This window comes from Cladophialophora yegresii (genome assembly GCF_000585515.1).
Source record: "Cladophialophora yegresii CBS 114405 chromosome Unknown aczIN-supercont1.5, whole genome shotgun sequence".
Classification (NCBI taxonomy): domain Eukaryota; kingdom Fungi; phylum Ascomycota; class Eurotiomycetes; order Chaetothyriales; family Herpotrichiellaceae; genus Cladophialophora; species Cladophialophora yegresii.
In genome coordinates this window covers 2589177-2613808 of record NW_006913049.1, presented here as the reverse complement: position 1 = coordinate 2613808, position 24632 = coordinate 2589177, and the positions used below count along the sequence as shown (strand labels likewise).

Sequence of the window (24632 nt, the reverse complement as noted above, 5' to 3'; positions counted from 1 at the left end):
TGACCGGTACTCCGGCTTCACCCAAACAAGTTCGACGCTACCACTGCCTTGTTCGCACAGCCTGGACGAATCCCATCACCTCCCCCTCCAGCATTCCGCTTCCTCGATCTTCCCAAGAAATCCAATACATGATCTACACCCATGCTTACGCCGACGGGTACCGCATCTCCGTGCGCATGGTGGACATCACCACTAGGTCTAACGGCCGCCTGTCCGCAGAAGATTGCGCCACTAAGTGTATTTGTAAAGGTAGGGGTGATTGTGAGGTCGGGTGTGAAGCGACCTCGTTCCAGCCCCAGATGTCACACTTCCTCTCACCCCGACGCAAATGACCCACCGCATACCCGTTGGAGGACAAGACCGAATGCAACCTCGCCTTCGTCAGCAAGAAGCTGCGCAGAGAATCACAGCTCCCTCGCCAAAACGCCTTCGACGGCACCTTGACCGTGGCGTTTGACCCCTACGCAACATCCATGGCATTGAAAACGATCTGCCGTGGCGCCGAGTGGGCCAGTTTACGGGCCGAGATCACGCGCCTGAGGCTCGTTGGCCTGGGGTCCCGCTCGATCCGGAGGTCCCTCAAGGCTGCGTTCTGGAAAGAGGTACCGTTTTTTGGGGTGTTTCCTAATGTCAAGCGGATAAACCTGTGGTATGAAACCGTCCGCTGGGTGCATGAGTATAGTCGCTCTGAGGCACTCAGCCGAGCAGCATACGCCGACAGGAGTGAGGAGGCGGCCATGGAATATGACTCCGACTGGGCGGTATACGATTTGAAGGTCGATCAACTTCCGTACGATTTGAAGGTCGATCAACTTGCGTACGGCATGGACGATGCAGGGCCGCGCGAGTGTATCGTCAAGTGGAACGAGACGGTGACGTGGCTGGATAATTTTGATCGTGGAGACTGTACTCATCCGGGGTCGTGGAAGGTATTCTTCATTCGATGAGAGAGGCGATTTTGTTTCTGGACGGACATGCACTGTGACTAAATGTCAATTCCGAGTCGAACGTCAAAGGAACATTTTCGGGAGACCTCGTCGAAGGGATTGGAAGCAAGAGGGTCCTCTGATTACTTGTCCTTAGGTAGAGGCGGAAAGCGTGACCGATCACTGCTTAGCTCATGGTCGCGTCGAAGGGATTGAAAGTAAGAGGGTCCTCATGAATTGGCCCCGGGTAGAAGCGGAAAGCGCGACCGATCACTGCTGAGCTCATGGTGTCGCGTCGAAGGGATTGAAAGTAAGAGGGTTTTCATGAACAGGGTCTGGACAGACGGAGAGGTGATAGATGCGACCAAATCACAATCAAGCTCATACGAGCATGGGCGTGATCAAGAGTGCGAGACGTGGCCTGCAGTTCGTGGACCATTGAGGCTGGAGGACTACGCGAGGTGAATGAAGCACATGACATGCTCCAATGCGAACGAGACGTCAAGTGCAGCGATCGCGGGTCTATCAAACATTGGAGACAGCGTATGGCAAACCGCGTAGAAGTACGTGGATGGGCGTTATGGCGCGCTGAGCCGTCTAAAAAGTGTGTTATCGATCATCGAATCCTGTCTATATTCATTTCGAGTCCATTCCAAATCCAGGAACCTGCAGTAAAACGCCAGGCCGACCTGTGAATCACGCCATCAGTATCGTGTTTATCTCACCTAAACACTTTGCAGCCATATCTCTTCCGTGTCTCTGAACCTCAGGGGCAAGACTGTACCAACCAGATTTCTGTTCAGACAAGAACCATTGCCATCCACTGCTCAAGTCTTCTTGTACGCATGGAGGAATCGCGCAATTGCAAAATGCCCGTTGTCGTCAGCTAACTTGGCAGCTCTCTTCCTTTGGTAATCCAAGCGCTCGTCGTCTTCGTGCGCATCGAGGAGCAATACTAGTGTGTCCAGGCGGCCATGTTCGGCTGCTCCTTCGATGGCCGACCTTCCGTCGCTCATAGCCGCCGGGGCACCAACATTCGCCCCTGCTTGAAGGAGGATGAGAACAATCCGAGCATAGCCCTGGATCGCCGCGGCCTGGAGTGCGGTGACTCCAGCGATTTCGGCAGCGGGCGCATTGACATCGGCGCCGAGGTTGAGAAGCTGTCGCACGAGTTTGATGTCGCCGACCTTCGCTGCTTGTTGAAGTGCTGTCCTTCCCTGGTCGGCGCTCGCAGGTGCGTTTGGATCTGCACCTTCACGTATGAGTGCTTGAACGACATTCGTACACTTGGTCGATGCTGCAATTTGAAGGGCTGTCATCCCATCTTTCGGATTGGCCGGGCTGTTCACACACGCACCAGCTGCTATCAATGTCTCGATTATGTCGATGTTTCGAGACATCGCCGCTGCTTGAATCGCGCTGCTTGTTCCCTCAATCTCCACATTCGCTGGAGCGTTGACATTGGCATTTGCAGCTAATAGCATCCGCACGAGCTGAAGGCTGCCTTTCATGCATGCCACCTGAAGAGCGGTCCATCCATTCGCGAACGGGGTATTTGGGTCGGCGCCTGCGTTCAGCAAGGTTTGTACAATCTGGGCTTCAAGGGGGAAAGCTCCCATGGCTATTTCGAGGGCTCTCTTCCCGTCCACAGGAGCAGATGGAGCATTGGGTTCTGCACCATGACTGATGAGCTGCTCTACCAGATGTAGATCGGACTCTTCGACAGCCACCTGTAGAGCAGTCCTGCCTTCAAAATGGGCGGCCGGAGCGTTCACATCCGCCCCAGAATCTAGGAGAAGCTGCACGAGCGTAGATGAACACCTCCTGGTTGCTGCTTGCAAAGCTGTCTGGCCCCCATCGAAGTAGGCGGGGGCATTGACATTGGCATCGGCGTGAATGAGCAGCTGTGTTAACTCAGCGTTCCCTTTCATGGCGGCCATCTGCAAAGCAGTCCACCGATGTCCTTCACTTGCTTCGTCGTTGCCATCTGCGCCAGCATCCAAGAGGAGCTTGACAACTCCGATATCGTCACTCTGGATGGCTCCCTGGATTGCTGTGTATCCATCCTGAGGTGCTGCAGGCGCATTAGGATCTGCTCCAGTCTTTAGCAATAACTCGACAATTTCCCCGCGGTTCCTTTTCGCAGACGCGGCAGCTTGCAGCGCTGTCAACCCTCCAATCGAAGAGGGGGGCGCGTTCACCAGTGCACCAGCTTTGACAAGAGCTTGTACCATCTCTAAGCTTCCCATCTCTGCTGCGGCTTGCAGTGCCGTTCTTCCTTCTTCAATGGCGGGGAGGGCGTTGACATTCGCGCCCTCGTTTATCAACATCTTAGCTAGCTCAAAGTTGCCTCTTTTAGCAGCAAACTGCAGCGCTGTCCTCCCATGATATCTTGCGGCCACAGCATTCACATTTGCGCCTTTCTGTAGTAGAAGCCGCACCATTGCCTCGTTTTGAGTAGCCACTGCCACCTGGAGGGCTGTATGACCGTATCCTTCCATTCCCCTGAATTCCGGATTGGCACCAGCACCAAGGAGCACTCGGACCATCAGTGTGTTTTGTGCCCAAATAGCTCCTTGTAATGGTGATACGAGTCCGACATCAAGGTCGCTTCCCAGTAAGTCGCTTATGAAATCTTCGCACGAATTTGCTGGAGACGAGTCAACTTCAGCGCCCGCCGCAAGTAGGATCTGGACGGAGGCAAGGTCGTCTGCCTCGGCGGCGAGCTGCAATGGTGTTTTAGCCCAGCCAGGGTCGCGATACTCGCTCCAAGTCAGCATCTCCTCGTAAGCCTCCCCAAATCGTGCAACAAGATCTGCGCCAGCGCCGACTAGAAGATGAACCATCTCTGATGACCCGTTGGCAGCTGTTACTTGCAGAACAGTCGGATTATCGTCATTGTCTTCGCTGACTGCGTTGGGATTGGCATTGGCCTTTAATAATATGTCCATTATCTCTGTCGACCAATCTTTCGCAGCCAGCATCAAAGGGAGACGTTTACCGGGCTGAGATAGCTGATTGGGATCTGCACCCGCTCCCAGTAGCATCTTGACCATCGCAACGGAGCCTGCCCTGACTGCAGCTTCGATGGGTGTCCATGCAAACATGCCTGCAACCACGATGTTCGGATCTGCCCCTGCGGCGAGTAATATCTCCACCAGCTGCATATTCCTTGTCGTTGCGGCCACCGAAAGAGCTGTTTTCCGCTCTATTCCGCTTCCTGGAGCATTGACATCAACTCCAACATCAATAAGGTACTTCACCATCGAAATGTCTCCCAGCTCTGTGGCGTTGACAAGTATGTTCGACGCAAATATATTTGCTGTCAATGAAGACGACTTGAGAATCTCCTTGATCACCCATGCTTGTCCGTTCTTCGATATCCATTTCACGAGCTTGGCTGTCTCGGTATTTGACATCAGATTGTTGGAAGAGAGGTATGCACAAAAGACAAACAGTCGAGACAGCACGACTTGACGTTGGGAGTTGTAGAGGTTCTTCACGCCGGCCACAAGTCCGCCGTTGTCTCTGTCGACCATGAAGGGCTCTAAGCGCAAATATATGTGATCAATCTCGGCGGCAGTTGAAAGAGGTTTACCTTCCTCGAGGCATCTTGCCAATAGTAGTCGTACTTCGCGTACGGATTCTGCAGTTGCAGCATCTGAGAATGCGGCAAATGCTTGTTGCAGACTTGGATCTCCCGGAAGCAATGCTGAAGGGCGGTGATTGGCTGGTGACTGGTAGTCGAAAGTGGCATGGAGCCAAGTGTTATCAGCACTCAAAGTGTTTGGATCGGGTGAAAATTGAAAAGTCATATCCGACCAGTCGAATGCATCGTCGGTGAAGTATATAGGCGCGAACGGCGAGTACTCTTCATTGGAAACTTGCCCAAATGGAGTAGGTTGAAAGTGTGCACGTACTGAAAGCCGTTAGATTTGGGAGGACATGAATCCGGAAAGAAGTCAATCCTCAACTCACGCTGTCCCTCGAGTAAATCTTCGAGCTCAAAAGAAGGCAAACCTCGAGGCTGGTGCAGCTGGGACTCTGTGAACGCGGCTGGAGTGCAGACAGATACATCTTTGGGGGTTGCAGGGCCTGTGCAGTTAGCCGGCACCTCATGGGCGAGCCTGAGCTCGTGTGCAACTTACCGCCTGCAGAAGCTCGCCGGTAGGTCTCAAGCAGAGGTACATGGCGAGCGATCTCCTTCCGCACCTTCTCAGCAGCCTGCTTCTTGCCATGAATGAACACCACGCTCTCTTTTCCAAGTAGCTGCCGCTTCTGTATGCGATGACTGATAAACTTCCAGCTGTCATCCCTGGTGTACTTTGAGAAACCCCATTTGCTGAATTTCCGTGTGTACTGAGACAGCCTAAATCACCCACATCAGCATTCCAGAAGGAGAGGGAGGGGTGCAGAACAAACGTCTTCTCGAAGCCATATCTTTCTTTCATGAAGACCAGCACTTGCTCTTTCGTCAAGCCTTGTGTCAAGTACAATGACTCCATCTCGCTCTTGTACTGAGTCCATTCTCCATCAGCGCTGGGTCCAGGTCGCGCCATTGATACGGAAAGATATCAACGAGCGGTGCCGGCGTATCAAACTCATATGATTGAAAGCCAGATGGCCATAGCCTAGACCTTGTCGAAATAACAATATCTCCTGGGTGTTCAGTAGTAATGAGGCTAGGAGTAAAACAAGTCGAAAAGCAGGCACTTCATAACCCAAAAGCAGGTGCAAGGCTTTCCAACGCAAACAGTATAGTGTATCAGACCCTATTGGCTCAAACCAGATTGTGCGCGACCCGGTAGTGGTTTATGCAAGGCGTTGATGCATGAGGCTGGCATGGCTCATTTGGAAGGCCGCTTTCACCAATGGGGCATAGATCCATGTATTGTCCAGCGCCTTCCCTGCTCCACAGACCGTAAATTTGGCCCTGGGTATGATTGGGCGAAACCACATTATCCCTGGCTCTGCTGGTGCTCTTGGGGCCAGTTCTGATTGGGGCTCACCTAACCATCGCCGTGCCTATGGGTTGCAAGGTGATCCCAGCGGAGCGAGAAAGCATGACCTATGAGCATGTCCATTGGGTGCTCAGTCTCCCTCGGAGCATGATGCGTGATGATAGCTGTTGATTATGCAAGCCCAGCGGGGACCCTGGGACGGTGGCTAGCTGTAGGGCAGGTAGAGGAAGGTTTGGCAAGGGTGAGGTACACGCTGGCGGGCGATGCGGCCAGTAGACGAAGAATAGGAGCACAAAGGAAGACAGATCATAAAATCGAACAGACGGAGCGTCAACTTCGGGACAGAAGGTCAGATCGACTATTTGGAGTAATTACGGAGGACACTGGGAGGTGATAGAACGGCTCTGGCGGGAGCAGCTGCACGTCTGTGTGCACTGCTGTTAGCGACAAGGGCGGAAGAACAACAAATCATCAGGAAGCGCCCACCACCCAGCTACGGAGTACGGAGTATGCTTTTCGAGCAGAGTCACGTGGCAGCCGGGAATACGGCGGAGTGCTTGACAAGGGAAACGTTACGGCGGACCATTGGCGCTGCGCAGCTCGAACCAGACAAGAACGTCAAGCCGGTTGATCTATTCGCCTAGTCCTGTCCTCTCGCAGCATCTCTTTGCGCTCTAGCAAGCTGCGACGTCAAGAGTTCTAGGACACAGCCGCAGCCGTGCTCCTCTCCCTGTTCTGCCTACTTGTGCGAATCCAACGATGGAAGGTAGGTTTCAGTGCCATAACAAGGATCTATCTTGTGACTAAACATCGTCTCAGGCCTATTATTCAACGTGAATGGCGGCTACCTAGAAGGCATAGTCCGTGGTTACCGCAATACCTTACTGACGGGCACAAACTATGGCAATGTACGTGCGCCACAACCAACATAACCCAAACGATTGGGCTAACAGCTTAGCTCACACAATGCGAAACCATCGAAGATGTCAAGACCCAGCTGGGTCCTGCGTACGGCGAATCGCTAGCGAGCCTCCCTCCCAATCCCTCGACATCGGCTCTCGCGAATAAGACGACAGAAAAGCTTGTGGCAGACTTCCGATATCTCCAAGGTCAAGCGACGGGATCTTTGGCAAAGTTTATGGAATACCTCACCTATTCATACATGATTGACAATGTGGCGCTGCTCATTACCGGGACTCTACACGAACGAGATACCAAAGAGTTACTGGAGAGATGTCACCCACTGGGTTGGTTTGAGACGATGCCGGTACTGTGCGTCGCCACCAACATTGAAGAACTGTACAACTCGGTGCTCATCGAGACGCCGCTGGCGCCATATTTCAAGGGCAGCTTGAGCCACCAAGACTTGGACGAGTTGAATATCGAGATCGTCCGGAACACATTGTACAAGAACTATTTGGAAGATTTCCACAATTTCGTCAACACAGATCCCGAAATGGCCATGACGCCCACGGGGGAGATTATGTCGGAGATTCTAGAATTCGAGGCGGATCGACGAGCCATCAATATCACCATCAACTCTTTCGGCACAGAGCTCACCAAAGATCAGCGGAGGAAGCTCTATCCGGAATTCGGCAAACTGTACCCAGAGGGCATGCTGATGCTATCACGCGCCGATGATCTCGAGGGCGTCGGGCTTGCCGTGAGCGGCGTTGGTGATTACAAGCGATTCTTCGACGAAGTCGGCTTCAACCAGAGCAGTGGTGGCGGTGGTGGCGGCAACATGGCCGGAGGCATGGGCAGTGATTCGAAATCACTCGAGGACATGTTCTACCAGAAGGAAATGGAACTTTCAAAGATGGTTTTCACCCGGCAGTTTACCCATGCCGTCATCTATGCTTGGGTCAAGTTGAGAGAACAGGTAAGTCCAACTTCTCTATGATCCGTATGAAGAATTCGCCGCTAATTCCCTCGCAGGAAATCAGGAACATCACGTGGATCGCCGAATGCATTGCCCAGAACCAGAAAGAGAGGATAGGCAACTACATCAGCGTTTTCTAACACGGCTTCCTGGGTGTACACTATCATGTGATGTTGCGCGGCGTTTTGGAAGACAGAACGGAACCGTAGTATCGTGCACGCACTTCCATGCCTGTTGAACGAGGCTGCAAGTACAGCAAAATTTAATCACTGCACAACTCGGAATCGTGCTGTTGTCGTTTACCAACGTCGCTTCCGCAGGCTGCTAAGTATCGCTTTTAAGATCTTCCCACTTCTATATTGGTGAACCCACAGAAACGCATGAAGAGAAGGCACTTTCATGTCCACTGAATTTGAAGGTCAAGCCATTGGAACCAGGAGGCATATCGCCGCTGTCGCCAGGCGTGGTGCAAGGACAGACAGCTACAGCGGCATATATCCACACAGCTCAGCTACTACTGGTTCTGCTCGTCCCTCTCTGGATAAACGCCTACATCTACGTGCTCCTGAGATGGGTGATCCACTTCATCCGCTCTAATGGTGAGAATCGGAGTTCGACGAGAGCACGACGTTTGAAGCGACTTACCCGTCGCGCGGCACAACGCACTTTGTGGTGGAACTTTTTGAGATTGTGGGAGCACTTCCACCCCCTCAGCTCAGCATGGAGCGATCTCAGATAGAATCCAGCAAGACGTAATCAACAGCTCCAAAGCCGGCTGTCTCACATACTACGCGTTTTGAGACTCTTGACGCTTCGAGAACGACCTCCCTTGTCCATGAAAGTATGCATCCCTCAACGAAGACCTTTCCAGCACTTGGTTCAAGGCATCTTGGTGAGTTTAGACGTGATTTGGTTGGTGTATGATCAGAGGTCCGGCTGTCGTCGTATGAGCGAAACTCGAAAAATGAGCCCGGATCCCGTGGAGACCAAGATCTTAGGTGATAAACGCCACGCAATGCGAAATGAAAGGGAGGCTTTCGGGTGACCCAGCCAGCCCTCAGGTTTCCCCATTCCAAGCAGGAAGTCCTGCCATGGGCGACAAGGTTGGCGATAGCCCATCACGACCGGTATGGTTCACTAATCATACTGGAATAGCACGCTAATACTCTCCCCATAGTGTACTCTTCGGATGGCCTGTGCCCCAGAGCTTGTCAATATCACTTGAATTGTGGAAAATTGGATGAGCGTGGGTGCCACTTACCTCAGCAAATACATGCCCAACCTCGAGCACTTCAAGCTTAGGGCATCGCTTTGCATGTTCGGACTGGTCGACTGTGTTCGTAACGATCACCTTATCCAATGCACTTGCATTGATACGCTCAATCGCATCACCGCTCAAAACACCGTGGGTGACCAAAGCATAGACTTTGCTTGCGCCTTCCTTCTTCAATAGCTTGGCTGCCCTGGTGATGGTGTTGCTCGTGTCCGCTAGATCGTCGATGATGAAAGCGACCTTTCCAGTGATGTCGCCGACCAGCATCATCGTGGCATTTTGGCGATCGGTGATCTTGGTAGGCCTTCGCTCCTTGTGAATCAATGCAAATTCAATGCCCAACGCATCCGCTATGGCGGTCGCTCGTTTGGCGCCTCCGGCATCAGGACTGACGACAACACCGTTTTTGTAGTCTGGAATGTTCTGCTGGATGTACTTTTTGAGGATTGGTCTGCCGTAGAGATTGTCAACAGGGATATCAAAGAATCCTTGATACTGAGGATCATGTAGGTCCATGGTGATGATGTGGTCAGCCCCCGCGCACGTGAGAAGGTCTGCTACCAAGGTACCTGCTTGTGCGACCCATTGCCGATAACCAGGGCGAGGCTTGAACGTCTCTTGCGGGTCCATCTTCTGCGCCGAAAGTGGCACGGCGAAGTCGTGGTTCGCAACCCCATTAGTGGAAGCCGCCGAGTCTCCGCGCTTTCTCCCATTTGGGAAGTATTCCTGTTTGGTCGTCGAGTGAGAGCTTGACTCTCGATAGTGGCTAAAGCGGGCCTGGTGGGTGGGACTGTTCTCGACTTGATCAAGATCTGATTTTGAAGCCGCTTTGTGCAGTGGGTGTCCATTCGCCAGACCGTGACTCTCGTGCTTGTCTGGATGTGGGGTAGGTGGAATGCTATCGAATGTGTAGCCATTTGTTTCTGAGACAAGCTTGCTGCTGATGTTGCCGGCTTTGATCAAAGGGGCACCGCTTTTGTTGTAAGGGATGTCGGACTGTCGAGAGTATGGGAAAAGAGGTAGCACAGCCGTAACTTTTTTCGCGGAAGCAGTCTTGCAAGCTGATATCGCAATAAGAAGCTCAACGAAGTGGTCATTCACTTTCCCACCGCCCGACTGTATGATGTAGATATCTTTTCCGCGAACCGATTCGCCTATCTCCACCCTAGTTTCACCGACTGCAAATTTGGAGAAGAGTGCTTGCCCGGGCGCGATGCCTAGAATTTCGCAAATGGTTTCGGTCAAGGCTGGGTGGGACGAGCCACCAAAGACGACAATGTTTCTAACCATCTTGTCGTAAGCGACGGGCAAGACAGTAGAGGTACGTGTGAGGTAGATTTGTGTCGACTCCGCACCAGGTTCAAGGGCAGGCAGGATAAGAGAATATAGCTCTTCCAGAGCAAAAATGCCGAAGGTCACTTTAGAAGACGCACCCTGTGAGGCCGTGAAGCCAGTAGAGTCCACTGAGGCTTTGACATGATGTGAAATGCAAGTAAAACAGAAGAGATCCGTTGTATGAAAGACGGCTAGTGCAGTCACCGGAAGCCTCACGCAGGAGACTTTTTGTTTCGCCCCACCTTCTGTTTCGAGTCGGACGTCTTCCGACCACCAACGGTGCCGATGGCGTCATATCATCGACTCGAAAACTAAGAGCCCTGATGAGGACGCCTACAACATGGCCATGACATAGCGAGCGCGTCAAAGACAGATAATGTGTTGGTGCGCTCTCTGATTAGCGGCCAATACACCTTCTCAAACGGTTTCGCAATGCGCTGCGACCACGGTTCATGCAACCTGCACGCCGGGCCCGACGGCCTTGGGCTTGGGCAAGGACGATGACGCTGGATCAATCGCCAGTGTCAACCTCAAGATCCAGTTGAACGTTGTTGCTGACGCCATAATCTTGTAGCGTCAGTTGATCCTTGAAGGGTCTTTCGCCCTGGCGCTTGAGGAGGATTTCATGGGGTTGTCTCCCGATCATCGAGGCAACAATGACCTTGAAGTCCTCTGCCATTTTGTCAATATTCGTGCATTGGGAGCACGGGATTTTGAGGCTTACTGATTGGATCTGTGGGAAAGCATGGAATAGCTTTCTTCGTGCCTAGCCGGTCGTTGACGTAGACTATAATCATGGGCTGCGTAGGTGCAGCCGGTGGTGGTGCTGGCTTCTTTTCCTTCTTTGGTCTCTTCTCTTCTCTTTCCTCACGCGGCTCGCGCTCCTCACGGTCTCGCCTTCTCTCCCGGTCATTGTCATCTCTTGTGGGAGGATGTCTTCGTGGAGGCGGGGTCCTGGATCTTGAACGAGGCCGGTAATGATCCCTATAACCTCGTTGCAGCCCTGAATCTCGGGCCCGACGGGAGGGGTCATCATCATCTCTGCGCTTCTCCTTCCATTTGAAGCCTCCGTCTTTGCGTCGCGGCCGATCTTCCCGCCTATCCCGGTCTCGTCGAGGGGATCTGCTGCGTCTGCGGTCCTCGCCTCGAGACGATCCTCGCTCTTTCCTGTCAGTATTGGCGCTGTACAATGGGGATGGTGCTGCCTCACGCTCGTCGTCAGCCATGGTTGCCACTTTCTGGTGGTTTTCCCGCCAAGTTGGTCAATCAGGTGAAAATACTTGTTGAGCGTTAACTCCGTGGAATGTTCAAGGCCCGCGAGTTCGCTGATTGATCCCGGATAAACTCGGATAAACCTTTCCGAACTCCACGCTAGTGTTAGGTTTTAGAATCTCGAGCTGCAGGTCGAAAACGAAGCTGTTGCTCACTTTCCTTTGCGGACCCTGCGCATTTCAAACTTCACGCTGTGTTCACGAAGTGACAGAAGTAGAAGGAATTCTGTGCTTGAGGCTACTGCCATCCTTATCACCTAGGTTGCAGTGGCAGTAGAGGTGAACGCATTCCTTTGTGCGACACTTTCTATCCCGATATGGGACATCGCGTCTGAGAAGGGTGCCGTGTATCAATGTACGCGCGAAACCAGAGTCACCTTCATATGCCGTCCAAATCTCGTACAGCTCGTCCTTCGACAGAGTGCCGGGCGAGAGATCAATAAATTCGGCGAAATGCTCGACTTTTCTCCTGTCAGCAATAGGAAAGTCATGTCGTCTGCTGGATGACCTGGGCCAGAGCGGAGTTGGGCCGAATCTTAGCCTTCTTCTCCTCCACGATCTCCAGAACTTTTGATGCCCTCTAACCATGCTCACTGTGCGGAATGGCTTTTCTGCTCGATTGTCCTTTCCCCTCTCGTTGAGGCCTTGCTCTGGCTAGAAAGGAACAGTCTCTGATTTACCACTCCACATTGTCGGAGGCCCATGCCTCGTCTGGCACATTGGAATGAATTCGTTCGAGACACTTCGTCGATTCATTCCATATGGCTTGGTGTACCACAAACTGCCTGAACACATGTTCTCGGACATACGGTCGGCTTTGAACGCCACTCACGCAGACGATCGGATACTCCCAAAAACCTCATCCTACCAGCCACGATCAAGCCATCAAGACATGCTTGAGTTCGGGGATGCTGACGGTATAATTCCACTAATGTACATGGTCGAAGGTAATTTACCCCAACTTCAACTTCGTCAAATTCGCCCCAGAAGACACACCCTTACTCTTGCCCCCATTGCCTCACGTATTGCTCCTGATCTTGTCCTTGTCGGCGAGGTCACCGATGCCGCATTTGATGGCAAGCCGATTCGGTCTCTTCGGATGCTATGCACGAGGATCTAGGGCCATGGATACACTGGATCCTTGCCGACTCGGAGTTGTGGGATCCGCCATTCTCCGCACAAGGCTACAGGCCCCTGAGACAGCCTCACTCCACCCATTTGCTCCCTTCGCCTACTCATAATGTCTGTTGTGAAACCCTTTCGTTGTCTTGACAGCCAGGCTGAGAGTTCTGGTATTCTTGCCCACGCAGAGATAATGCTGAGTGCTTACCTCGGGAAAGGCGAGCCACCAGCCGATTCGGATAATTGGCAGAAGAACAAGAGTCCCTCAAGAATTCCCATCTATAACAACACGAACGGATCTCGTGCGGGAAGTGAAACCGTCATTTGGGTCATTTCCATCGATGCTCAGTTTCGTTTTCTCCCCTCGCCATTGTGAGATTCGCTTCCGACAAGGCTCTAACCAGCGCGTTTCCTGGGAGAAGATAACCAAGCATATTGGCCACATGCGGACGTCGATCGATAGGGAAAAGGTGCCATCGCGGAAACATCATACTGAGGCGTGGTCTCGGTCTCCTGGATTTGCCACCGGTATTATTGTGTAAGTGACTGCCCGTCCCTGGCCAGGACCATCCGCAGTCGTCGAACAATCGGTTTTCAACCACCGTCGCAGGTATCCTCGTGGCCCGAGTCCCACCTGGACTTGCTCCCAGCGAGACGTGTAGACGAGTACCTGGCAGCCTGCTACCACATCGATCACTTCTGGTCTGTCCAAGTAACAGACGTTGCCATCTGGACGAAGTCGGACTCGGAATTCAGCTTGAGAAGCTACCCCAAAAAGCAGACGCGGAACGGAGCGGACGAACCTTGGAAATAAGATATGAGGAATGAAGGAGTCTTGACGAGCCGGAATGCCTTGCGCGCCACTCTCCACCTCACTTCACTTCACTTCACCTCACCTCCCTTCACTTCCCACCCATTCCCAATCCAGCCAGCCAGTCACGAGAAAAAACAAAATCAGTGTTAATATGTTTCTCCAGCCAAAAAACACCTCAAATACGCAAAGACCCCCATACCCATTGTGTAGACCTTGCCGCCCGAGCCGGGGTAGGACATTGGAAGAGGCATCAATGAATTGGGCGATATCGTAGCGAGCCGACCGATCAATCTCACATCCAGGTCTTGATCCAGGGCAAACTACCATCGGGCAGCAGGCGACAAGACCTCGATTGAGATTTCAGATTTCCTCCAGAAGTATCACCCTCAATCCAGGTCTTGACAGGACAAACTAACGCCGGCTTAGCAGGCATCAAGACCTCGAAGCCACGAGTTCGATTCCCACTTCCGACTAGGCTAGAAATATCAGCAGGACGGTAGAAGTAGGCAGTAGACCGGAAAAACCAGCATCCTCGCAAGAGGTGTGAGTTTCGCTACCATGAACCACCAGCGTCCGGTGTTTCATGGCAAGTTTTTGCCCTTTTACAAGAATCTTTTCTAATTTTCATGAGATAACGGGAAGTGTACTAAGAGCCATAATATCTTAGTAGAGAGAAGAGGCGGTGAAGTTACCTAACACCCGTCCACAGCTCAATCATCTCAAAGTCGCAATCCTCTCCGGCGTAGTTCGACATGTCATCGCGGCCCTCGTGCCTGTATACGAAGCAGTAGTCATCTTCCTCGCTGTCTTTCCCAGCACGCTCGACACTTCGAAGCCAGATGAAGTTCAAGTCGTCCTGCTCTTGAACCGCAAGTGAACAGTCCTCAACTTCAACTACCCCGTCGCTCTCTTCCCAATAGCCACCAACCCCGTTCTCGAACCATGCGTCGAAAAACCTCTCCCCGTCAAGATAGATCCACTCGGGCGGCGGCTCTCCTCTTTCATTGTACACCTCCTCGACGTCCACGTCGTCAAGTTCCCAGTAAACGGTATCCACATCATCGTACCGCAGCCTAGCCATATCGCGCGCATCCTCAACCACAAACCCCCATTCCCTGCTCCTCTGCCTCATCCGCCGCCCCATAGCCAGCTCATTCCACTTCCGACACCTCTTTTCGCGGATTCGCTTGCCCACGTGATGTCGTCGATCAAGTGGCCATATGCCATTTTCGCGATCCTGCCACATATCTCGCTTCGTCCAGGTCGCTATTTTGGGCACTGCTGTACCGTTGGCTTCCGCGAGGAGTAGTGGATCCATGCTTGCGTGGAGGTTGGGGTATTGGTATGCCCACTCGGACTCGCGGTCAGGGTCTTGTGACCCTGTAGTAATGTCGAAGTACGGCTGGCCAATCCAGCTGGGGTGGACGCCTCGGTAGCCGTAGTACTTTGCCGATTGTTTGGCGTGGCGGTTATCGGGACGGCGGTGGGAGCGCAAATCCCGGTAGACACAAGCGTCCGCATCGGAGCGGGAGACTATGTCTGCTGGAGGGCGTGGCGCCATTGGGTGTACAATAGGCGTCGTTCTTGGGACAGGCAAGGTACAGACTCTGCCTAGGAAGTGCACGAGGACATAGTATGTCTGCCTAGAGCTCTTCTTTGGGTTTGGACAGGATGTTGACCCCCTCATTCCCTCACCACCCGGTTTTCAAGCGCACCGCATGCCACCAGAAGAGTCGAGCCGTCTGAGCGGTGCACATACTTATAAATCTGAGGTTTCTGAATGTCTTGCCGGGTGAGTCACTGGGGCTGTTGTGGTAACACAGCAGGGGGCTTGAGCTCAGCCTTGCACATATTGTAATAGCCATGAGCCACATGGTTGGCTATTGGCGGAAGCCCCAGGCTCAGCCCTCCAGCAATGCGGGGTCTCGCGGCCACACCAGCACTTGCGGGAGGGCGCCCATCGATTCCTCAACTAGGCAAAGCATAAGCCAAGCTAAGGCTGACTCGTTGGTTAGGCAGTATGAGTCCACAGTAGCGTTGTCGGCCACACATCAAACTTGTGCAACCCCGATCAGACTGCGATGCTCAATACTTGTAAGGCCGCTGCTCGACAGCGTTGGACGGTTATGTCTAGCCATCAGTATTGGTCAAAGTCGATGAGCAACGCGGTACTGTCTCACGGCTATCGAGTCCAAAAATGTTGACCTCTATGTCCTGGGCTGGCGGAGTGTCAACGTCCGGCTGCAAGAACGAATACGTCCGCGGCAGGAGATTTATTACTGGAGGAGAGAAGATCCTCCGATTCTCTACACTGCGCAAGGCGATCGCAGATGATCTTGAGTGCATACCGAGCATGAGTAAAGTTCCTCGACTTTCCGAACATTTTAGAAGGGATACATCAGCTCTGGATCCCATTGTCACTCCTTGACGACCTGCAGGCACCTCGGCGGGTGCCAACCGCTTACTGCCCCGCACTGTTGGGGATTTGGAGGAGCGCTGCCATGGACTGTGGACCGAAGCCTCCTTCGTGTTGGAGTAGGAGTGGGTGGAGTGGTAGAAAATACTCTCAGACAGAAGACCGGTCGTGGCTGCTTCGGTAGTGCTGGTTAGAGGCAGGTGTGGTGAAGCCAAAATACTTGACCATGGCAAGCAACGGCGATCTCAAACATCCTCCCACCCTCACCCGTCTGGCGGCAAGACGTCTTCATCAGATTGCGACTGAAGAGTTACAGCCGGAGCTTTATGACAAGGCCATCTACTGTATCATCGATTGGCTTGGAGCTGTCCACTCCGGCCTTTCGTTGCCATGGAAAGATGCTTTGATGAAATACGCAAAACTGAATCGTGGCACGCCGGAGGCATTTGCGTGGGGTGTCAACCAAGAGATCTCAACCGAGACGGCAGCCTTTGTCAACGCGACCTTAGCACACAGGTGAGTCAGTCAAGCCTATGATGATCAGCATTTACTTGTGAAAGCGTTCCGTTACTGGAGTTGATCGCTGATCGAGCCAAGTGCCATTCGCGATGACATGCACCTTGCGGCCTGTTCACATATTGGCTCGATCGTCATATCATCAGCTCTTGCACTAGCCCAGCGGCACCAATGGTCTGGCGAGACGTTGCTCCGGGCTATTGTCGCTGGATATGAAATGGCAGCACTGCTTGGCACGGCCATCCGAAGTCGGGGGTCATTCAACGCCCACTTCCGTCCCAGTGGTCTGATCGGTGCATTTGGCGCTGCGGCGGCGGCGATAGCAGCCGAGAAGGTCGAGGAGGCAGTCGCCGTAAATACCCTAGGGTACGCGGTCAATATGAGTGCTGGCTTCAATGAGTGGGCATGGTCTGGGGGAATGGAGATATTCGTCCAGATGGGTGTTGCAAGTCGTGCAGGAATTGCCGCTTTTGATCTGGCAACCGCTGGTTTCGAGTGCAGTGACACGGCCTTGGAGGGCAAAGATGGCTTCTTCAATGCGCTCAGTGTCGGACCTGCTGGCGCTGAGGTCTTCAAAGATTGGCTCAACACCTCCGCCATAGGCCAAGGCATCCTGGATGTGCGTTTCAAACCGGTGGCCGGTTGCAACTACGCCCAGACCACTTCCGCAGTTGCCGTCCGGATATATCAGAAACACAAGCCGAGTGACATCAAGGAAATCAACATCACCGCCACTTCGCAGGCTGTCAAATACCCAGGATGCAACAACGCAGGTCCTCTGAGCACCATACAAAATACCAAGATGTCGATACAGTTTGGGGTATCCGCAGCATTGGTGTTTGGCGGACTGGGCGAGGAAATCTTCAAAAAGGCTGATGAGCCGCGTGTGAACCAGCTCATGTCGAAGTGCCGGTTGCAGTCAAGCGCTGAGTTTGACAAGCTGTATGCGCGTGGCCTTCAGCCCGCAACGGTGGAAGTCACCCTGGTTGATGGGACAGTGCTCCGAGAAAGTGCTGAGGACGTGCCTTGGTTGACCGAAAGCGATGTCGAAGCTCGTTCAGTTTCGGAACAGGCGCAAGATATTCCCAAAGATGCGGCAGTTGAGGTTGTCGCATTATGCAAGAAGTTGAGGAGTCTTGAAGGCTGCGGTGAGCTCCTGGAGACCTGGAAGGTCAAGTAGCGGAAGAGATATTGCCCTCAGGACCAGCTTGCCAGATATAGCGCAATGCCAAAAAGCCTGCGAGCTTGCTGTCAATCTGCCAGGTCGCCGGTTCTGTTACCCATGCTCAATCTTCATGATATGGCGATCAACAGAGCGGAAAGTGCCGGTTGCCGTAATGGTAGGCTAAGTCTGCCATTGGTCCGTTATTGAGCTTTTTGCAGCACAAATATTTGTGATCTTGTATCTGCGGCAGTGTTCCAAGTTTCTGGGGCTCATTGTGACTAACGACATCCAATGAGGGCGAGATGGAGGGAGAGGATGTTGGTTCGAGCGCTGAGACTGTGACATTCAAGGTGCGCTCAGAAGCCCACCAATCAAATCCCAAATATGGCCGCACCTTGAATGTCTCAACTCCAGTAACCCTATTGGGAACTATTGTGATTAACACGGCGCTGTCTGGTGGTTAACAGGGTGCAGGTTGGTGATCGACAGGGTGCTGGCTGATGGTTAACACGGCGGTGCCCGGTGGTTAACAGGACGCCGGCTGATGGTCAACAGGTGCTGGCTCACGGTTGACACGGCGCTGGCTGAAGATTAACTGAATGCTGGCTGGTGGTTAACACGGTGCAACCTGCATAGCAGATGTATAAATGATGCAGGTGAGCTCGATACGATGTAGCTGGTTCCCGTCGGATTGATCAACCACACCTGAAAAAACGCAAAATCCCAGCTCTTGGCTTGCATTCGTTGTACCAAAGCCATTGAAGCCTGACCCAGAAGCCGGCCGCAGGGCATCAGAGCAGATCTGAGCGCAGGAGCGCATCAAAACTGTACCGAGTACCATGCTGCCTCCTGTACTGTCACCATTCGACTGCCGTCATCCGTCACCATCTGTCGAGACAAGAACGAGCGAATTATCGCCATCGAGTCCTAGCTGCACTAGCCCTTCGCTAGGCCGTACCAATTCGAGTCACACCACGGTCAACAGCTTTGCCCCAGAGCCATACGCGGATCAAGAACTCCTCAACCAGATTGGCAAGCAGAAAAGACAAACACTGGACCTGTGGGGTGTTGGAAGCCACATAACAGCCACGGAGAGGATGGAAGTGGTGGAATTAAACGAGATTTCAGAGCTCATAAACCTGGAAGGAGTAGCTCAGTGGCTCAAGGAATGGTCCGAGGTGAAGAAAGCATTGCGTAGCAAGGCCGAGGGAAAATGGTGCGCGCTTTCGTGCGTTGACCGTTGAAAGCGTTAGACATAGCACATTGCAGTCCACAGTGCCATTGGGGGGTCATGGGGGAGTAAACCTACCAATCCCACACGGTGCAGTAGAACTGGGCCATTGACATCGCGAATGGAGGTTGCCAGTGGTGCCAGAGGCACCAATATTACCTGTACGGAGTAGGTACTTCGTAGCCTGGAGGAAGCACCAGGTCGAACAATGAATCGCCACATACACGTCGCAAGATAAGTAATGCTCCGCCAGAGTCTACACAGGATAAGCAATGGCCCACCGTAAAAAAGTTTTGGCACCGCATCGGAGTTTTGACATGGGCTTAATGCGTCAACCTTCCAATACTCTCTGTACACCTGCCCTCTGTCACATTCTCTCTTCCTGTACTATCCAAGCATGGCCAAGGTCAGGAAGAAGAAGAGAACGCACATCCCCCACAATGACACCTCCGCAAAGACGAGTCAAGGCGCCCGCCGGCCAAAGAGCATGGTCATCCGCATGGGCGCAGGCGACGTCGGATCCAGCGTCACACAGCTATCAAGAGACTTTCGAGCAATGATGGAACCCGACACAGCGAGCAGATTAAAAGCAAGCAGGCCCTCCTCCGTCCCAAAAGTGAAAACCCACCGCTAACTTTCCCGGTGGAGGTATAGGAACGCCGCGCGAACAAGCTAAAAGACTACACCTCGATGGCCGGGCCGCTGGGCGTTACGCACCTCTTCCTCTTCTCGCGCTCAAACTCGGGCAACGTACACCTCCGCGTGGCTCTGCATCCGCGTGGCCCGACACTCACATTCCGCGTCGATCACTACGCACTGTGCAAGGACATTGCCCGCGCCCAGAAACACCCCCGCGGTGGGGGCACAGAGTACCTCCACGCGCCGCTGCTCGTCATGAATAACTTCACATCTGCGGAGGCGGGGGGCGAAAAAGATCCGATCAAGAAACAGCTTGAATCCCTCACGACGACGGTCTTCCAGTCCATGTTCCCGCCAATTTCGCCGCAGAGCACGCCCCTCAGTTCCATACGGAGAATATTGCTGCTAAACAGGGAGGCGCAGGCTGACGGGACGTATGTGATCTCGCTGCGCCACTACGCCATCACCACCCGCCGCACGGGCGTGTCCAAGCGGATCCGCCGCTTCGACGCTCGCGAACAGCGATTGCGGGAGAAGAAATCGGGCGCCGCGTTGCCCAACCTGGGCAAACTAGAGGATGTGGCTGAGTACTTGCTCGATCCCGCGGCGGGGGGCTATACATCCGCCAGCGAGACGGAGTTGGACACGGACGCTGAGGTTGAAGTCCTGGAGACGACGACGCAGAAGGTGTTGAGCCGCAAGGAACTGCAGAGGCAGCAAGAGGCACGGAAACAGAATGGAGAAAAAGACGACGTGCCCGACTCGAGTGCGCGGACGGCCTCGAATGTGGAGAAGCGGGCGGTGAAGCTCGTTGAACTGGGGCCCCGCATGCGACTTCGGATGGTGAAAGTCGAGGAGGGCATCTGTGAGGGACGCGTCATGTGGAATGAATTCGTGACGAAGTCCAAGGCCGGAGAAAAGGACCTCGAGGCGAAATGGACGAAAAAGCGGCAAGAAAAGGAGGCGCGGAAGAAGGAGCAGCGCGAAAATGTGGAGAGGAAGAGGTTGGCGAAGAAGAACGCCAAGTTGAATAGTGGCAAGGATGGGGATGGTGAGGGCGAACAGAGCGAAGACGAGGAATGGGACAGCGATGAATTAGACGCTTGGGATGAGGATGATGATACGGCGGACGAGGGTGGTGGAGAAGATGGGGAGCAGGATGAAATGGAGGAGTAGTAATTCCTGTTCTCGTTGACGCGTAACTGAAGGCATTGCATTGCCTTTTCCAAGACACTTTATGTCTCATCTGGTTCAAGCTCTTCGTGGTTTCTGATGCGGTCATGCCACCTATGCTCGTATCGTGTGCTCCTCCGCTATCCTGCTCGAGAACGTTGCCACGATGTCCATGCCATGATTAGTGTTCCCATACGTCCTGTTGCTGGCGAGGAACCAGCCAAGCGCAGCGCAGCATAGCACCTTTCTGTTCTGAAATCCAAGATAGAGTCATGCCGGGTCGCTCACTTCATCGGCTTGGCATAGCGCTTGCACCAATCCCTCGCCTCCTTCTCGAACCCGGCCTTGTCTGTGCGGTACTGGTCGGCGATCTTCGCTTCCACGGCGTCGTCTGGATTCGGCTCTGCAAGCAGTGCCACATAATCAGCTACTGTACTTGGCAAGCCGGGTCCTTGCCGCTGACTGCAGTGTCAAGGATAGCAACGTACCTTTCAGTAACTGTCTCGCAAATTCCAGCACGGCGAAGATCTTGGTGCTTGGTTTCCACTCCGTCTCGCGCAGCATGCCAAGACACATGATGCCGCTATTGGGAGGCGAGTCGTTGGAGATGTTGGGATGGTAGATCTTGGTTGCGAATGTGACGGTGGGCGGCTTGAAGGGATAGTTTGAGGGGAGCGTGAGGTTCATGGCGAAGAGGTAACCCTGGTATCCTGTGTCAGAGTAAGTGCGCAGGGTGGCATGCGATATAGCGGAATTGAGGCATTGGTGAGGGACGTGTTAGGGTTGAGGCTTCCGGCTGGGGCGACCATCGAGGCTCTCGCCGTCGATTGCCCTGCCAGGAGAGAAGGTGCTCATGTAACGTTCTGGGCAAAGGGACACATACAGCATATGGGGATCCAGCCGGGCCTTCAATCGTGACTCTCCACTCAAAGATGTTCGACTCATCCGCAAGATTAACCGTCATGCCAGCGGGCGGAGATTTCGCAAGATCACCAAGTTCCTGTTATGGGATCAATCAGTCCTGGGCTTTCTGAAATTTTTCGGACATCTCGAGTCCTACCTTCGCAATACGCTTCTGGGCTGCCATGACTGCAGAGTCTTGTGGTTGACTGGTGAGAGTTGGGATGAATTGTTCCTTGACAGACCCTCTCACTGCCTGAAGCCTTGCCTGTCCGCCTTAATGAAAAGGTGGGGGCCAGCCAATGAACCGTTCTGAGAAAGGATGGTGGCGCAGCGGAGGGTGGAATGCGAGACGTCCGAGAGATTCACTGCACCCAAAGAAGTTGTGAATTCAATTTTATGGCGGCTGAAGATTGTTGGAAGACACAATTGATTGTTATGGAAGTCGTGGTTGTCTGTCCCGGCAGCAGGCATCTGATCCGCCGTGCTATTGTACCTGCATTGGTTCGGTGAAGCAATTATCATCAGGAACAACAAAGCAAGTCGCGATTGCGTGACTCGAAGTTGATATCAATTTTCCTGCAAACAGGCTAGGACGGTGTCTGCGTCCTTGTCTACCTGAGACCACCTCGACTGACGTGGCCACTCCCTGAAAGCCTGCTCAGCAATAACAAAGCCCAGAGTTGTGAACCACCCTCATGTACAGAAGCCACCTTGTCTATCCGACTTCATCAATCATGATATGACCATCAACCGTCCGTTCCGCTGCTTCTAAAGGTGACACACAGCCGGCAATATTCATGCGTTAGATCTAGGACGTGCTGTGGTAGGTTCGTGCTCTGAACGATCGAGCGAATCTTGACGGCGCCTTCTTCTTCAATAAGTTTGCGTATTGAATAGAAGAGTTCGGGCGAGAACTGGAATGCCGTCAGTAGAATCTTTAACATCACTAAAAGCAGCTTACCTCTGAATACCATCGGTACTGCCATGTGATCAGGCGGATCAAGCAGGCAAGGATATTTCTCGTATCACCCTTCTTTTCATACATTTTCAAAAGGCCCTTCATTGCTTTTGGTGAAAATCGAATGTTGAGACACTGCTGATACGCTTCTAATGCCTCGTTCGTGTGGTGTAGTCGTTCAGCAAGATCACCGAGAATCTCCCACTCAGCAGCCGACTTTTTGTACTGCATTTGCTGTTGTCGGTACTGACCCATTTCTGTTCGCCAGATGGTGTAGATCCGCAGGTCCTCATAAAGCACCATGAAGAGGTTATCCAGCCATCGTTCACAGAGGCGCTTGTTCTGGAACTGTGGATACTGTGCGTGATCCTGGTCTGGTTCGTCGTTTCCCGATTTGACTTCTTCAGCTGCGATAGTTGGCACAGGTTTCTCCATCGACTGGTCAGCCTTTACTTCGGCGTTCTCATTCGTGCTCAAGCCACCATTCAGCGTCGGCGCTGTAGAGGAAGCTCCATCGAGACCATCTTCGTGTCTTCTGGGCTCTTCCGTCCCAGAGCCGCCATCTGATTCATCGTCCTCATCTGCTCCATTTCCATTTGCCTTGGGATCCCCATTCGGAGTGCCGGATAAGGCAATTGTGCTGGCGTTTTTGCTAGCTGGCGTTTTGGGTGTGAAGGAATGTTGCCTTTCGGAACGATATTCCTCTTCCATGACAAAGACCTGACTCCGGGTTTTCAGGAGCGTATCCCACCCGATAGCCGCCGCAATCCGGGTAAGCAAGCTGTATGCTTTCAAGAAAGTCCCTTGATAAGTGGCAGCCTGGAGTTTCCGTAACGAGACATGTACTTGATCGAATGGCTCTCCTTGTCGAGGCTGTCCCTCATCGATTTCATCCAGTGCGCTTTCCGGCAGGATTGGCAAAAGGACGCGACTCGGCTCAGGCATCCTCGGCGAGTCCTTGTCTTGGTATGAGAACATGGGGCACGAGTTCAGAGTCAACAGAGCGAGATCCCACTGCTCCAGATCGACGTACACCTCCGCTAGCCGAGCCCAAGTGCTGAACTCACTAGGTGCAGCAGTGACCCCTTGTTTGGCCAATTCCAGAGCCATTTCACCTTCTCCCTTGCTCTCACAGAAAGAAGCCTGGCAGTCAAGAAGAGCATAGTCCATTGGCACATCCTCCAAGGAGTCATGCAGCAGCCGGACGGCCTGAATCTCCTCATCGCCGTCTAGGAGCACTCGAGCCAGTAGTGAGGATACCTCGACGTCCTTTGTGCGCAGCTTTTCGAACAAATTGATTCCTGACGTGTATCTTCCGGTAGTTTGAATGTATTTCAGCAGTCCCGCAGTGAGATGATTCGACACGACATTGGGAATTTGTATTTCCGGATCCGAGCCCAGCTGCCGGCCGCTGAAGAACAACCTTTCGGCCGCCTCGAAGAATCTGTGCTCCAGCTCAGTGTTAATGATTGGATTGAATCTCCTGACGCCAATGATCTTCTTTATTGTGTCACCACTCCCGTTGTCTGAGTATGAATATGCTCGCAGGACCGCGCAGAGGAACGTTTCCAGCCATAGACTCTCTGTTGCAACTCTTCTGTCTCCTCTTTCATCGACACAGTAGCTCTCGACACTCCCGGGTATTTTGACTTCAACTCGCATGTCCAGGTGCGAGAAGGCGTTGTAGCAGCAATATAGCCCCGAGACCACCTTGTGCGTCTTGTCGGCGGGATTGAAAGTCAAGGTGTTTACGTATGCAGCCAAGCTCGCGGAGGAGGAAGCATCAATGCCGGTGACATGGTGGTATACGCCCGTCTGCTTTGCGCCGGCTTTGGTACTCTGCTTGACGAGGTGGACGAGGTCGGGCGGTCCTAGTTCACGCAGCCCTGGCAAAGATTCTGTCCGAGCATCTACCGCGAGACCGATATCCTCGTCCTCAATAATCCTGTCAAAAGATAGTCAGAAACATGGCGGCAACTTGTAAGGAAGAGGACTGACTCAGGCACCGCCGGCGTGACCATGGTCGCGTCCCCTCAATGGGTGGACT

General features: G+C 53.2%; 9 protein-coding genes across 9 annotated transcripts; 3 read left to right on the top strand and 6 right to left on the bottom strand.

Moving 5' to 3' along the window:
• Positions 1 to 1753: 1753 nt before the first annotated feature.
• A1O7_07674 (uncharacterized protein) lies at positions 1754 to 5485 on the bottom strand (the record flags this gene model as incomplete). Its single annotated transcript, XM_007761671.1, has 4 exons — positions 1754 to 4845; positions 4905 to 5021; positions 5075 to 5295; positions 5349 to 5485. The coding sequence occupies 4 exons, from the start codon at positions 5483 to 5485 to the stop codon at positions 1754 to 1756; spliced, it is 3567 nt and encodes a 1188-aa protein (XP_007759861.1).
• Positions 5486 to 6646: 1161 nt separating this feature from the next.
• On the top strand, positions 6647 to 7909 carry A1O7_07673 (V-type proton ATPase subunit D; the record flags this gene model as incomplete). Its single annotated transcript, XM_007761670.1, has 4 exons — positions 6647 to 6653; positions 6707 to 6795; positions 6846 to 7769; positions 7826 to 7909. 4 exons carry the CDS (start codon positions 6647 to 6649, stop codon positions 7907 to 7909), a joined length of 1104 nt encoding a protein of 367 aa, XP_007759860.1.
• A 997-nt stretch (positions 7910 to 8906) lies between these two features.
• Positions 8907 to 10332, bottom strand: A1O7_07672 (ribose-phosphate pyrophosphokinase; the record flags this gene model as incomplete). The annotated part of the gene is made up of 2 exons (XM_007761669.1): positions 8907 to 8963; positions 9031 to 10332. 2 exons carry the CDS (start codon positions 10330 to 10332, stop codon positions 8907 to 8909), a joined length of 1359 nt encoding a protein of 452 aa, XP_007759859.1.
• A 556-nt stretch (positions 10333 to 10888) lies between these two features.
• Positions 10889 to 11603, bottom strand: A1O7_07671 (uncharacterized protein; the record flags this gene model as incomplete). Its single annotated transcript, XM_007761668.1, has 2 exons — positions 10889 to 11049; positions 11102 to 11603. The coding sequence occupies 2 exons, from the start codon at positions 11601 to 11603 to the stop codon at positions 10889 to 10891; spliced, it is 663 nt and encodes a 220-aa protein (XP_007759858.1).
• Positions 11604 to 14272: 2669 nt separating this feature from the next.
• Positions 14273 to 15145, bottom strand: A1O7_07670 (uncharacterized protein; the record flags this gene model as incomplete). Its single annotated transcript, XM_007761667.1, has 1 exon — positions 14273 to 15145. The coding sequence occupies one exon, from the start codon at positions 15143 to 15145 to the stop codon at positions 14273 to 14275; it is 873 nt and encodes a 290-aa protein (XP_007759857.1).
• A 1081-nt stretch (positions 15146 to 16226) lies between these two features.
• A1O7_07669 (uncharacterized protein) lies at positions 16227 to 17696 on the top strand (the record flags this gene model as incomplete). Its single annotated transcript, XM_007761666.1, has 2 exons — positions 16227 to 16516; positions 16598 to 17696. 2 exons carry the CDS (start codon positions 16227 to 16229, stop codon positions 17694 to 17696), a joined length of 1389 nt encoding a protein of 462 aa, XP_007759856.1.
• A 1613-nt stretch (positions 17697 to 19309) lies between these two features.
• On the top strand, positions 19310 to 20727 carry A1O7_07668 (uncharacterized protein; the record flags this gene model as incomplete). The annotated part of the gene is made up of 2 exons (XM_007761665.1): positions 19310 to 19519; positions 19567 to 20727. 2 exons carry the CDS (start codon positions 19310 to 19312, stop codon positions 20725 to 20727), a joined length of 1371 nt encoding a protein of 456 aa, XP_007759855.1.
• A 281-nt stretch (positions 20728 to 21008) lies between these two features.
• Positions 21009 to 21811, bottom strand: A1O7_07667 (ubiquitin-conjugating enzyme E2 D/E; the record flags this gene model as incomplete). Its single annotated transcript, XM_007761664.1, has 4 exons — positions 21009 to 21127; positions 21213 to 21426; positions 21608 to 21724; positions 21785 to 21811. The coding sequence occupies 4 exons, from the start codon at positions 21809 to 21811 to the stop codon at positions 21009 to 21011; spliced, it is 477 nt and encodes a 158-aa protein (XP_007759854.1).
• Positions 21812 to 22373: 562 nt separating this feature from the next.
• On the bottom strand, positions 22374 to 24606 carry A1O7_07666 (uncharacterized protein; the record flags this gene model as incomplete). The annotated part of the gene is made up of 3 exons (XM_007761663.1): positions 22374 to 22541; positions 22589 to 24530; positions 24584 to 24606. The coding sequence occupies 3 exons, from the start codon at positions 24604 to 24606 to the stop codon at positions 22374 to 22376; spliced, it is 2133 nt and encodes a 710-aa protein (XP_007759853.1).
• Between the last annotated feature and the right edge of the window lie 26 nt (positions 24607 to 24632).